The following is an 11,917-nucleotide window of genomic DNA, read 5'->3' as shown; positions in this document are numbered from 1 at the left end:
TTTAAAAATTCAATCTAATTAATATAGACCGACATTGGTTTTTTTCTTTTGAATAAAATTTTGTTAATTTTCTGTGGATATCAGCGAATTAATAATCGCTACTACAATTTTTTTAAGAATTCTTGCTATTTCGTTAATTTTCTGATATTTGATGGATTTCTTCTGTTATCAACGCCAAAAAAAAAAAAAAAAAAAATCCGTCTTAAAATCACAAATTGAAGCATATCAATGATAATCGCTCGTAATAGCATCTATTCTACTCGGTAATATCCGTTTTAATGACCCCGCTCTTCGGGAGCATTAATTTCGATCTCGAATCTCTCGAAAGCGTTTGTCGTGTGCTTCCGCCAGCGATATGATAGTGGGGATTACATTACCGAGTGTATTTCGGGACAACGATTATATGGCCAGGCAATTACGTGCTGCCGATCGTCGTCCTAAAGACGACTATGATCGTAATTGATAGGAATTCACACTTTGAAGATCGCAAATCCATGATTAAATTATTTAGCTTCAATTCGAGTTTTTATCTCAAATGTTTACACAGTTACATAAATATTTAAAATTAATATTTTGTCCAAGTCAAGTGTTGAAAATTGAAAAAAAAAAAAATTGCCCAAGAAGAGCCGTAAAAGATTAAAAAGTTACACGATCAAAACACGCTTAGAGAGCGAATAAATATAAAAAAGAGATGTAAAATACAATATATACATATATAATATCAATTTGTAAATTTTCAAATCCAGAATTGTTTTTTATATATCTTTTTACATTGAAATTTATAATCCCCTCTTTTTGTATTTTACGTTATACAAGTTTTTCCTTTTATATCTTGTTTTTTATTTATTTATTTTTTTTTATTTAAAATAAAATCATATTTCTTTAAGGTATCATTTATGAATATCGAAAAAATATTTTTAAATAATTAAATAAAAGAGGGTTCAATTGCTAAGGCGTGCATCGCGTGACGATTAACAATCAACGTAACATGCGCCTCGCACAAAGTTCACGGAATAACGGAAAAGCCAATGGTGTGTGAAGTCAATAGATCCGAGCAATAAGGTTTAATTGCGAACAATGTCGATTGATGTTCAAAAATCACTGGAACGAAGTGGCTCGATTTCGCTTTGATTGGAAACTCGTAAAAAAAAAAAAAAAGTGAGAGAGAGAGAGAGAGAGAATGATAGGGGTTGCGAGAGATGATAAACTCGCCTTTCAGATATATATTTCTGGAAATCTTGTCGCGCTACACGAATTGCGACGGTGTCTTCCAACAATTGGCGCAACAGGGCAGGGCACTCTTCAGCGTGTCCTTGAAGGCGTCGCGAAAATCGCGGTTGAAATACGCATAGATAAGCGGATTTAGGGCGCTGTTGAAATAACCTATCCAAAAAAGCACCGATACTACCGTGTTCGGGCAGTAGCAAGCCTCGCCGCACAACGACGTCGTCAGATACCTGAAAGAATGACAGAAAAGAATCATATTTATTATCATTTGTTCGAGAAGTTAATCGAAGTACCTTATAGTTCCGCAAACCATTTCAAATATATTTTTGAAGATTAGATATATGTATGAAGTTGTGGAGAGAGATTATCATCGATACGTCTTAAACAATATTTCTTAAAATGAAATTTATAATTATATTTTGTGTCAAACAATCAAAGTATATACATATATATATATATATAATTTAATACACGTATTTTTAAGGGGGAAATAGAGTAAAAAGAAATCGGCAAACAAAGCCTTCTGCTTTACTCTAAAAACGCGATAACATAAATCAACGACAACGATAGTTTTGGAGAGAAAAGTTTTTGGGAGCACCATGTGGTAACATTAATAATCCGGATCGAGATTCGCAGAGTAAGGGGCTGTAAATCTGCAGGAAAAAGGTCAAGAGATCAGCCGAATACGATGCGCCATAATTTTCGATAAGGATATCTCAGTGTGGTATCTTGGGAGGTGCGAATACAAATATGATGTTTAGATATTTATGGGACTTGTTCTGCATCAAAATTATGACGGGGAAATTAGTTTTTTTTTTTTTTGCGTTCGCCTCTTGTATTTTCTTACAACATGCGCGCCCCGAGTATTTTGCATATACGTAGATACATCTGCATTATACGGATTTTAAATCAATGTTTCGATATTGCCTTTTTACGTGCGCCATCGGTGTGAAAATACGATTTCGAAGTATATTATCACGTTTGACAACTGTTACTCCAAGAACTTTGTTCAACGAGATAAATCGCTGAAGATATAAATTTACTTAATACGAACAATTATAATTGTTTCAAGGCGTTTCAAGTATCATGTAAATTTGTAAATCAAACTGACGACAAGTCAGTCCAAACTGGCAAGGATGTCTGTTGTAATTATTTTAACTCACACACATTCTCAAAAATTAAATTAAGGTATTAAGAGGATGCCGGAGCGACGGCCGAACTCCGACGAGTTAGCGCCCTCATCTAAGCGTAACTAAAATTATCGATAATACCGACCGAAATTATCGATAATATCAATAATTTTAGTTCCGCTGTTACCAATATTAATATTTCTGCATGTTTTATGCATATTTGAAAGAGAATTGTGTTCAATATGTTGAAATCGGACATCGTGTATTTCTACTGCTCTATTGCCTCGCACGCATATCTAAGCGTATCTAAGCGTATAGATAACAGTATAACATATACACGTGTCTGCCTTTATTGCATATTTGAACACAATTGCACACATTACTTATATGGACTTATATATATATATATATATATATATATATATATATATATATATATGTACGTGTGTGTGTGTGCCTTTCCATATATCTTTCCAAGAGGAATAATATTTGGCCATGTGTATGTGTGTGTGTGCATGTATTGTTATATATATATGTGTGCCTTTTATGTATATATATATATACATACATCATAGATACATACATACATACATACAATAGCACAATACATATATATGTATTATAATATATAATAACGGTTATATTGCTAATCTTATATAACTATTAAATCGCATCCGGTTCAAAATATTGTAAAGCAACCAGCACACGTAAATCGCCTCTGGAATATTTTTTACAATAACCAGCACACGTAAATCGTCTCTGGAATATTTTTTACAATAACCAGCACACGTAAATCACCTCTGGGATATTTTTTACAATAACCAGCACACGTAAATCGCCTCTGGGATATTTTTTACAATACCCAGCACACGTAAATCGCCTCTGGGATATTTTTTACAATAACCAGCACACGTAAATCGCCTCTGGGATATTTTTTACAATACCCAGCACACGTAAATCGCCTCTGGGATATATTTTTAACCAGAACGCTCATGCAAACCGCATCTGGTATGAAATATTTACAACCAGTTCACGAAAAGATCGCTTCTGGGATCAAATATTTCGGCAATATTTAGCGCGCACATGCAAACCGCATCTGGTATGAAATATTTACAACCAGTTCACGAAAAGATCGCTTCTGGGATCAAATATTTCGGCAATATTTAGAGCGCACATGCAAACCGCATCTGGTATGAAATATTTACAACCAGTTCACGAAAAGATCGCTTCTGGGATCAAATATTTCGGCAATATTTAGAGCGCACATGCAAACCGCATCTGGTATGAAATATTTTCAACCAGTTCACGAAAAGATCGCATATAGATAATATATAACATACATAGTATGCTCGGATCAGAAAGAGACGGACAGAGAAGAATGGGCAAAGAGAAAGAGGATATAGTGTAAGTGAGCAAGTGTCCATACAAGTGCCAAAAGTAAGAAAAAAAAGGAAATAGTTGGATCTTTCTCCGTAGCAATACTTTATGCTCACTAATATTTAGCGACTGATGTGAATTATTAATCGATATATCGTTGTACAGCCATTCTCTCGCTTACTCATTCCTATTCTCTCTCTCTCTCTCTCTCTCTCTCTCTCTCTCTCTCTCTCTCTCTCTTTCTTTTTTTGCCCATGTCTGTCTATTTCTTTATAACAAAAATACTATATGAGTACTAAATACTATATGCATCATATATATATAATGTGTATGTTCATGTATTGTAGTAATTCTAAATTCTATTTAAAGATTAATTTTATGTTACAATTTTTTTATACAAAGGTCTTTATGTTGTTTTCTATTTAGGAATTGCTTTAAAGATATAATCAAAAAATAAAAAAAAAACTTGAAATATTACATTTTTATATAATATTACATTATCATACTTATATTTTTGTGTAAACTGCACGGAAAAAAAATTCAATTATATCTAGCGACATATTAGTATATACTATACATTAAAACAATTCCTTCTAGAATTATGGTATATAAATATACTAACCTTTTGACCCTTATTCTTTTTAAAGAAAGTCTGCGGGCAAAGCGAGGCAAGCGTTTTTCATTACATTTTCGCCCTATTATATGAACACACTATGACTACACAAACACAACACTCGTTTTTTAAATTCGATGCGTTATAACGCGTTATAACGGTTGAGCACATTTTTGCGGTTATCTCTCGTTACGCGTATGTACACAACACGCGCGACTGAGACTGAGACTGAGTACTGCCGCGCACTGATATTATCGGATGTGCCTGGCTGTGTGCGTGTGAATAGTACAGTCGCCTTATTCCCCGATACGTACACACATACTTAGATACATGCATGCTACAAATATCGCGTAATAATATAAACAAATGCGCATCTTTATAAACGAATATTCTGTAACCGAATAAAAAATTATTTTCATATTGATTAAAATTAATTCGATACATAAAAACATTATTTATTAATATTTTACGACATGTCATTTTAATCACAATAATGTAATTAATGCATTTAAATTATTTTCGGATATATAAAATGCGAAATACAGACATTTGATTTTCTATAGTAACATGACATATATATACAGGGTGTCCGGCGTCAACCGCATCACCGGTCATGTGCAGGTAGAGCAGGTGAAACCGAGAAGAAAAGTCCTGTACCAATTTTTTATATAATACTTAATAAAAGAGTTATTATTGAGTAAAGTCTGGCCAATCAGCGCCAATCTTTAGCCGGGCGCATGTCGGTGAACCGCGCGCTTGATAGTGTACGCCGCTGCACACTTCACAGCGCGCGGCTCACTGACGTGCGCCCGGCTAAAGGTCGGCGCTGATTGGCCAGACTTTACTCAATAATAACTCTTTTATTAAGTGTTATAGAAAAAAAAGGTAAAGGACTTTTCTTCTCGATTTCATCTGCTCTACCTGCACACGACCGGTGATGCGATTGACGCCGGACACCCTGTATATATATATATAAATTTTATAATAATTTATATATATTAATCTAACGTGAAAGATTGTAGATAAAGGGAGCCTCACAAGCGAGACTTCGGAACTCTTCGATATTTGTCGTCTGGCTTGCTCCTTCATTCTTTCTCGCTATTGCTTTTGTCGACTCTTCAGCATCGCGCGGGGATCTTTCCTTATATAAACATCTTATAAAATAAAAACTGAAACTTTCATATTGTATTTTATTAGTATAAAAATAATTATAATGGATTAATGAGATTTTTGCGATTAAAATAACACCAAATATGACATAAATCGGATAATTTTAAATGAAATAAGTAATAATTTTAATAACATAATTGATTAAAAATAATCCGATATTATGTCATGTTTCGTGTCATTTTAATCGCAAGAATCTCATTAATCCATTATAATTATTTTTATACAGATGAAATGGAAAATACAAGTTTCACCTTTTATATAGAAGATGTTTATATTTTGTAGATAAGGAAAGATCCCCGACGCTGAAGAGTCGACAAAAGCGAGAGCGAGAAAGAATGAAGGAGTAAGTGAGATGACAAACATGAAAGAGTTCCGAAGCCTCGCTCGCGTGACTCCTTTTATCTGTAATCTTTCACGTATATATGTCATCTTACTATAGAAAATAAAACTTTCGTATTTCGCATTTTATATATCTGAAAATAATTGTAATGGATTAATTACATTTTTGCGATTAAAATGACACCAAATACGATATAAATCCGATTATTTTAAATGAAATAAGTAATCATAATTTTAATAACATAACTGATTAAAAATTATCTGATTTATGTCATGTTTAGTATTATTTTAATCGCAAGAATCTCATTAATCTATTAAAATTATTTTGATATCGATAAAATACGAAAAACAGAAATTTTACGAACGATATGTAACCCGAGATATTATAGATAAAGAGAGCCTCGCGAACGAGACTTCGGAACTGTTTGATGTTTGTCATCTCGCTTGCTCCTCGTTCTTTATTGTATTCTTTCATCCCCATTATTATATTCTTTTATTTCTTCGACTTTTATTCTTTCTATATTCTCGTCTTCCTACATAATAATACATTAATTTATTCGTCTTTATTTTATACAACATAAATGAGATATTGTGTATGTCATAAATAGAAAAAGTATTTAATTATGTGCATTTTTGTATGTACATGTGTTGTATTTAACTATAATTAAATAGAAAAAGAAAATAACTTGTGTATCTCATTTATGATGTATCAAATAAACATAAATAAATAAATTTATTTATTTTCATGTAGGGACACGAGAATAGAAAGAATAAAAATTAAGCAAATAAAAGAATATAATAATGGCAATAAAAGAATACAATATACAATAATGAACGAGCAGAATGAAAGAGAGAGAGAGAGAGAGAGAGAGAGAGAGAGAGGCGCGAGTGAACGCGTAAGTGAATATGCGAGGAGCATGAAGCTAAGCGATACGTAGTACATAGCGAGCGAGCGATTAGAAAAAGACAGAGCGTATGATCGAGAGAAAAAAGATACTGCAATAATGTTAGTGCGTATATATATATTACTCTCCACGCATGAAAGAGACAAAGGTAGTACGATTATGTCTGTCCTTGTCATGTAAGATTGCAGCTCCGTCTATCGCGACATCACGCAACTAATCTACTGCTCTGTTTTACTCTTGAGTCTCTATCTCGCACACACACATATACACGAAAGTGTAGCATCGTAAAATCTTTTTTATAAAGCTTCTAAATTCACTTCTCTAAGTTCACTTATACTCTTTGATGAAATGCCGAGTGCGGAGTTCACTGATTAGGCACGTACAGATTACAAATTTGTTATATTAAGTAAATGTTGACGGCAGAAGCCGATAACAAAACTGTAATTTTCACATTTTTTTCAACTTTTCATATGAAATGTTAAACTCCGCACTCCGTTATTATGTGTACCTTAATTGTGGAAAAGGATTTGTTGATATCTATAATCAACAAAAAGATTTTGCAATCCTACTAATATTCGCATTCTGTCGGTAATCCGGCATCCTCTTAAATATATTTAATAATTTGGGAATATTTTATTTTATTTTATTTTTATTAAAGAAAAATTTATTTTAAAATAAAATGCATACTTTTAAATATGGTAACATTAAATAATAAAAATAGTTATGTTTTCGTAAAAATAGTTATTTGAAAATGTATTTTGTCACGATCTTATTGCGAATTAATCTAATGTTTATTAAAGTTTGCGTTCAAATATATTTCTTTTAATTTATTTTAAAATTGAATTGAAAAGTTAGATATGTTGCGTGTATATTTTTAAAGTTAGATATGTTACAAAAATCTATTTTCTCTTTATTCTAAAATCTATTTTAAAATAGAATATGTTCCAAGTTATTTAAAAATTAAATTTAGAAATTAAAATATAATACAAAGAATTGAACAATTTTAAAAATATTGCATTGCGAATCCTCTACGATTTTCTCTTTAAGAAAAGATTTATTTTTAATTCATCAAAATATCCATCATATGTATATTGTATATATACACAATAAAAGATTACATTATTGGCTTGATAGGCTACATCCTGTATAAATCGAAATAATGCAGCTAAGAACGTAATGCGACCGTATTTTCGACCACAGACATATCATTATTAATGCACGAAGCATCGATCGCGATACCGACATAGAACAATATTAACCGGATCGACATAGATTTGTGGTGGCGGCTATCTCCGTCTGACGAGAATTACAAAGCCACCGATATCAATCGAATAAATTGGACTCTGAAAATGCAGTTGATCGCTATTACAACTATATATACAGGGTGGCCCCCTGAACGTTCCAGCCAGACTTTGGGATGTTATAGGAAATTCAATTCTGAATAAAAAAATTTCCTATAAACATGGATCGAAAAATGCTTTCTTAAGAAATTATCGCTCAAAAACTTCTGAAACCGTGATTATTTTAAACATTTTTCCAAATATCATGAAAAATGCGCGTCTTTTAACAAAAAGTATCGAAACAAAAGTTGTAGAAAATTAAATTATCTTTCAAATGAGATCAAAATGATTCTTGTACGTTCCATAGATTTTGATATAACCAGTTTGAAACGTGCAAAAAGTGCTTTTGTTACTTATTGTTATCGATTAAAGTTGAATCAGGAGGAAATCCGTAAAGCGATTAGATCGGTCATTACTCGATGGCGAAGGTGCATTTTGAGAATAGTTAGTTTTTTTCACGTCTTTATTTATTTTCTACTATTACGTGCTATTTTAATTTGAAAAAATTTATTTTATTTTCATAACAGGAAAAGGTTTTCGTTTCTTATTTTTATCGTTTTTTCAAGAAATTTATTAAGTTTCATTTTCTTTTTATTTCATCAGAGGTTTTTGAGCGATAACTTCTTAAGGAAGCATTTTTCCATGTTTATAGGAAATTTTTTCTTCAGAATTAAATCTCCTATAAGATTTCAAAGTCTGGCTGGAACGTTCGGGGCCACCCTGTATATATCCATTTTTACGGATTAACTCCAGAATAACATTTTTCTATATTTCTTCATTATTATTTCTATTGTTATTCTTATTGTTATTCTGTGTAAAGAAATAGATGATAGTATCGAATTTCCTATTTTAAATAGGAAAAATAAGATATATATTTACTTATACATATATATGTATATCTTTTTGTATAGAAATAATTGGCAAAAAGAAAATATTTTTTATTAAAATGAGAATCTCAACTTTTTGTTGCATTTTTTCAAAAAATTTAAGAATTTTTGTTTTTATTCTTATTCATTTAATTTTATATTCATTTAATTTTATATTCTATATTCTATTTATGAAAATAAAAATACATATATCTTGATGAATCTGATAAAACGTAATAATTTTTTTAGTCTAATACGAAAATAATTATATACATATTAAAAAGGTTATTAAAGAGACTTACTTAAAATTGACAATTTTTTAAAATTATTCATGTGATAAGAGAATCCGATCCTCCAAAAGTCGATAACGCGATTTGGGAAATGGCCGAACTACGAAACTAATGCGAGCTTTTAGGTCAGTGGAGTGATGCGCTTTGTGCATTTGCATGAATAAAAACCGAGTTGCAAAATGGAGATGTCTTGTTGCGCATTCGTATATCTATGTATCGTTTCGCTCTATTTTTATAGAGAGTAACATTTTCAGGCGAACAAGCGTGCGTATTTATTTATCAGCCATTTGGTATTCGATAAAATGTTTTATCGTTATGCTGTAACATTACATTTTGCGAGAACCAAACCGATTCGAATGCATGCAATAAAATAACGCGGCGCATTTTGATAACTTTACAAAGATACATTTAAATTTATTTTTGCCATACGGATTTTATTAAAACAGTTCAACAGTTAAAAAAAAAAAAAAAAAAAAAAATATTCTATTAATACAATTTTATATAATTTTTAATAGTATATAATTTTACGGAAATAGAATTTTTGCATAAATGAATTTTTATAGTGACATATAAAGCAAAATTATCTTAATTCTTTCTAATTCTTTAAAATCGAAGTATCTTAATTATTTGTATTTTTTAAATAAACTTTCGGAAGTTTTTTTTTTTTACTGCAAAGTCTATTTATTCAATGGTAACCTGACCACGTTATAATTATTGGCAAATTTTCTAAAAATTCATTGATTTGTTTGCTGGATCGTGGTATCTTTCTTCTGCGTTTTACATTTTCTCACACTTTTAAACTTTTTCTTCGAGAAAAGGTTTTTCCCGTCTCTCAAGTCCCTTTCTAAGAAAGATCTTCATATTCCGCTACGGTCGCGGGGGCTTAGCAAATAGTCAAATTGCGAGCAAGCTTGCGGAGAGAGTAGGGTAAGACTTCGGCAAACTCTATAGAGATGCACTTTCTGAGCTTGCATTAATAAAACATGGGACAGACGAGACTATACTTCTCTCTCTCTCTCTCTCTCTCTCTCTCTCTCTCTCTCTCTCTCTCTCTGTTTGTTGACCTTAGATATTCGGCGTCAGTAAAGCTCTCGTTCTTGACGACGATTCGATACATAAATTCCGTAGCAAGAATTCTTCAAAGCAAAGTCGCCAAGTGGATTACCACTAAAACTATTTCACTCGATAAGGTTCTGCGGTTTGCTCTGTTTTAATAAAAGCGAAGTTCATTGATATTTACAAATTTCAAATATCCCTCACTTGATGATACGAAAGATACATATATATTATTTATTTAATATACATATGTGTTTATTCTTAATTTTGATATATTGATATATTCACACTTTGAGCTTTCAATTTAAGAACGTGTTGATTAATAATTATAATTTTGCTTTTAAATTAATAATAATCTAAAATAAAATCGAAATTAAAGACTCGTATCTTTATTTAATATTTAATTTTTAATCTTTCTTCTTTTATTTTTGTCGAGAAATTTTTGATAATTTGAGATAAAGTAAAATTTTAATGAAATAATTATCCAAAAATTTATATCGATAAATTTTCTCTCGAAAGGATCATGAAGAAAAATTAGAAAACTGGCCTACTGTATCATTTCATAATTGATGCTCACCATATAAAGAACGGTAGCCAACAGAGAAGAAACGCCCCCATAATTATACCGAGTGTTCTCGCGGCTTTATGTTCGGCCCGCCAACTTCTTGTTTGTTGTCGTATCGAAGTACCTGAAACATAAAAATAACCAATTTATTTCGCAATGTTGGTCTGGATAAAGACAATTTAAGTTAGTTGTATTCTATTTTTATTAAACAAACAAAACTCTCTCTCTCTCTCTCTCTCTCCATAAATCTTAATTTATTCCGCAGATTTTGAAGAGGACGACAAACTTTTTGCAGCCTCTTGTGCAATAATTATTGCATTCGTAATTATACATTAAATATTCATGCCTCCTCCACCCCTCCCCCCCCCCTCATATAACGTAGATTTATCGGCAAAGTATAAAGCCCGTATATTAATGCGTTACATTTTCGTGCGCGTGTGCATGTGTATGTTGAATTGCTAAATTTTAATACAATTCTAACACGAGTAACGCTGTTTACATAATTACCGCTATAAAATAAGTTGAATCTGTCGACATAGAGACCGCTATTGGTAACAATAATAATATTGTAATGGGGCTTTCGTAATGTAATATCCAACATCCTTCTACAAAAGTTTATTGCCATATTAATGAGGCAATTGCGCATATAGCCTTCAACCGTTTAATTAATCGCATGACAATCGACGCATTTATTTTGACAAAATTAAATTGATTATTGATTATTCGAAATATTAAAATTAGGTTAATTTCTTTATTATTAATTTTTTATAATTGATCTTTTTCCTTCCTTCTTTCGTCTTTTACTAACCTTTAGTTTAACGAAACGATAAAAGTTATAAAAAAGTAGAATACATCTATCAGATTGCATTTGAAAATAATTTAACTTCTGCGACGTACAATATTTTTTTTAAATCGAAATAAATGGAAAAATATATAAGATAATTATAGAGTTATCATAAAATTTACTTTACAAAGTTTCGTTTTGATTTTATCTTGATCCATTGCGGCGCGGATGAATTGATTATAATAAATTTAAAAA

At 31.2% G+C, this 11,917-nt stretch overlaps 1 protein-coding gene across 9 annotated transcripts in view; it reads right to left on the bottom strand.

Moving 5' to 3' along the window:
• Positions 1–182: 182 nt before the first annotated feature.
• LOC138937770 (octopamine receptor beta-1R) overlaps positions 183–11,917 on the bottom strand; it is a 74,284-nt gene continuing 62,549 nt past the window's right edge. For 5 of the 9 annotated variants that reach the window (XM_070304348.1, XM_070304347.1, XM_070304350.1 and 2 more), the window contains exons 4-5: positions 10,891–11,002; positions 721–1,457 (exon numbers count right to left, since the gene is read on the bottom strand). In XM_070304348.1, coding sequence (XP_070160449.1) covers positions 1,247–1,457; positions 10,891–11,002 — 323 coding nt within the window. In that variant the 3' untranslated portion in view covers positions 721–1,246. Of the gene's footprint in view, positions 1,458–10,890; positions 11,003–11,917 lie in introns of all 9 variants that reach the window. The other 4 variants (XM_070304353.1, XM_070304354.1, XM_070304355.1 and 1 more) reach the window with 1 other exon arrangement.

The sequence above is a fragment of the Polyergus mexicanus genome, unplaced genomic scaffold (genome assembly GCF_030449975.1).
Source record: "Polyergus mexicanus isolate NDT 795.1 unplaced genomic scaffold, iyPolMexi1.0 SCAF_11, whole genome shotgun sequence".
NCBI classification, from domain to species: domain Eukaryota; kingdom Metazoa; phylum Arthropoda; class Insecta; order Hymenoptera; family Formicidae; genus Polyergus; species Polyergus mexicanus.
The sequence above is the reverse complement of the archived record's forward strand: the minus strand, read 5'-3'. Positions and strand labels throughout refer to the sequence as shown.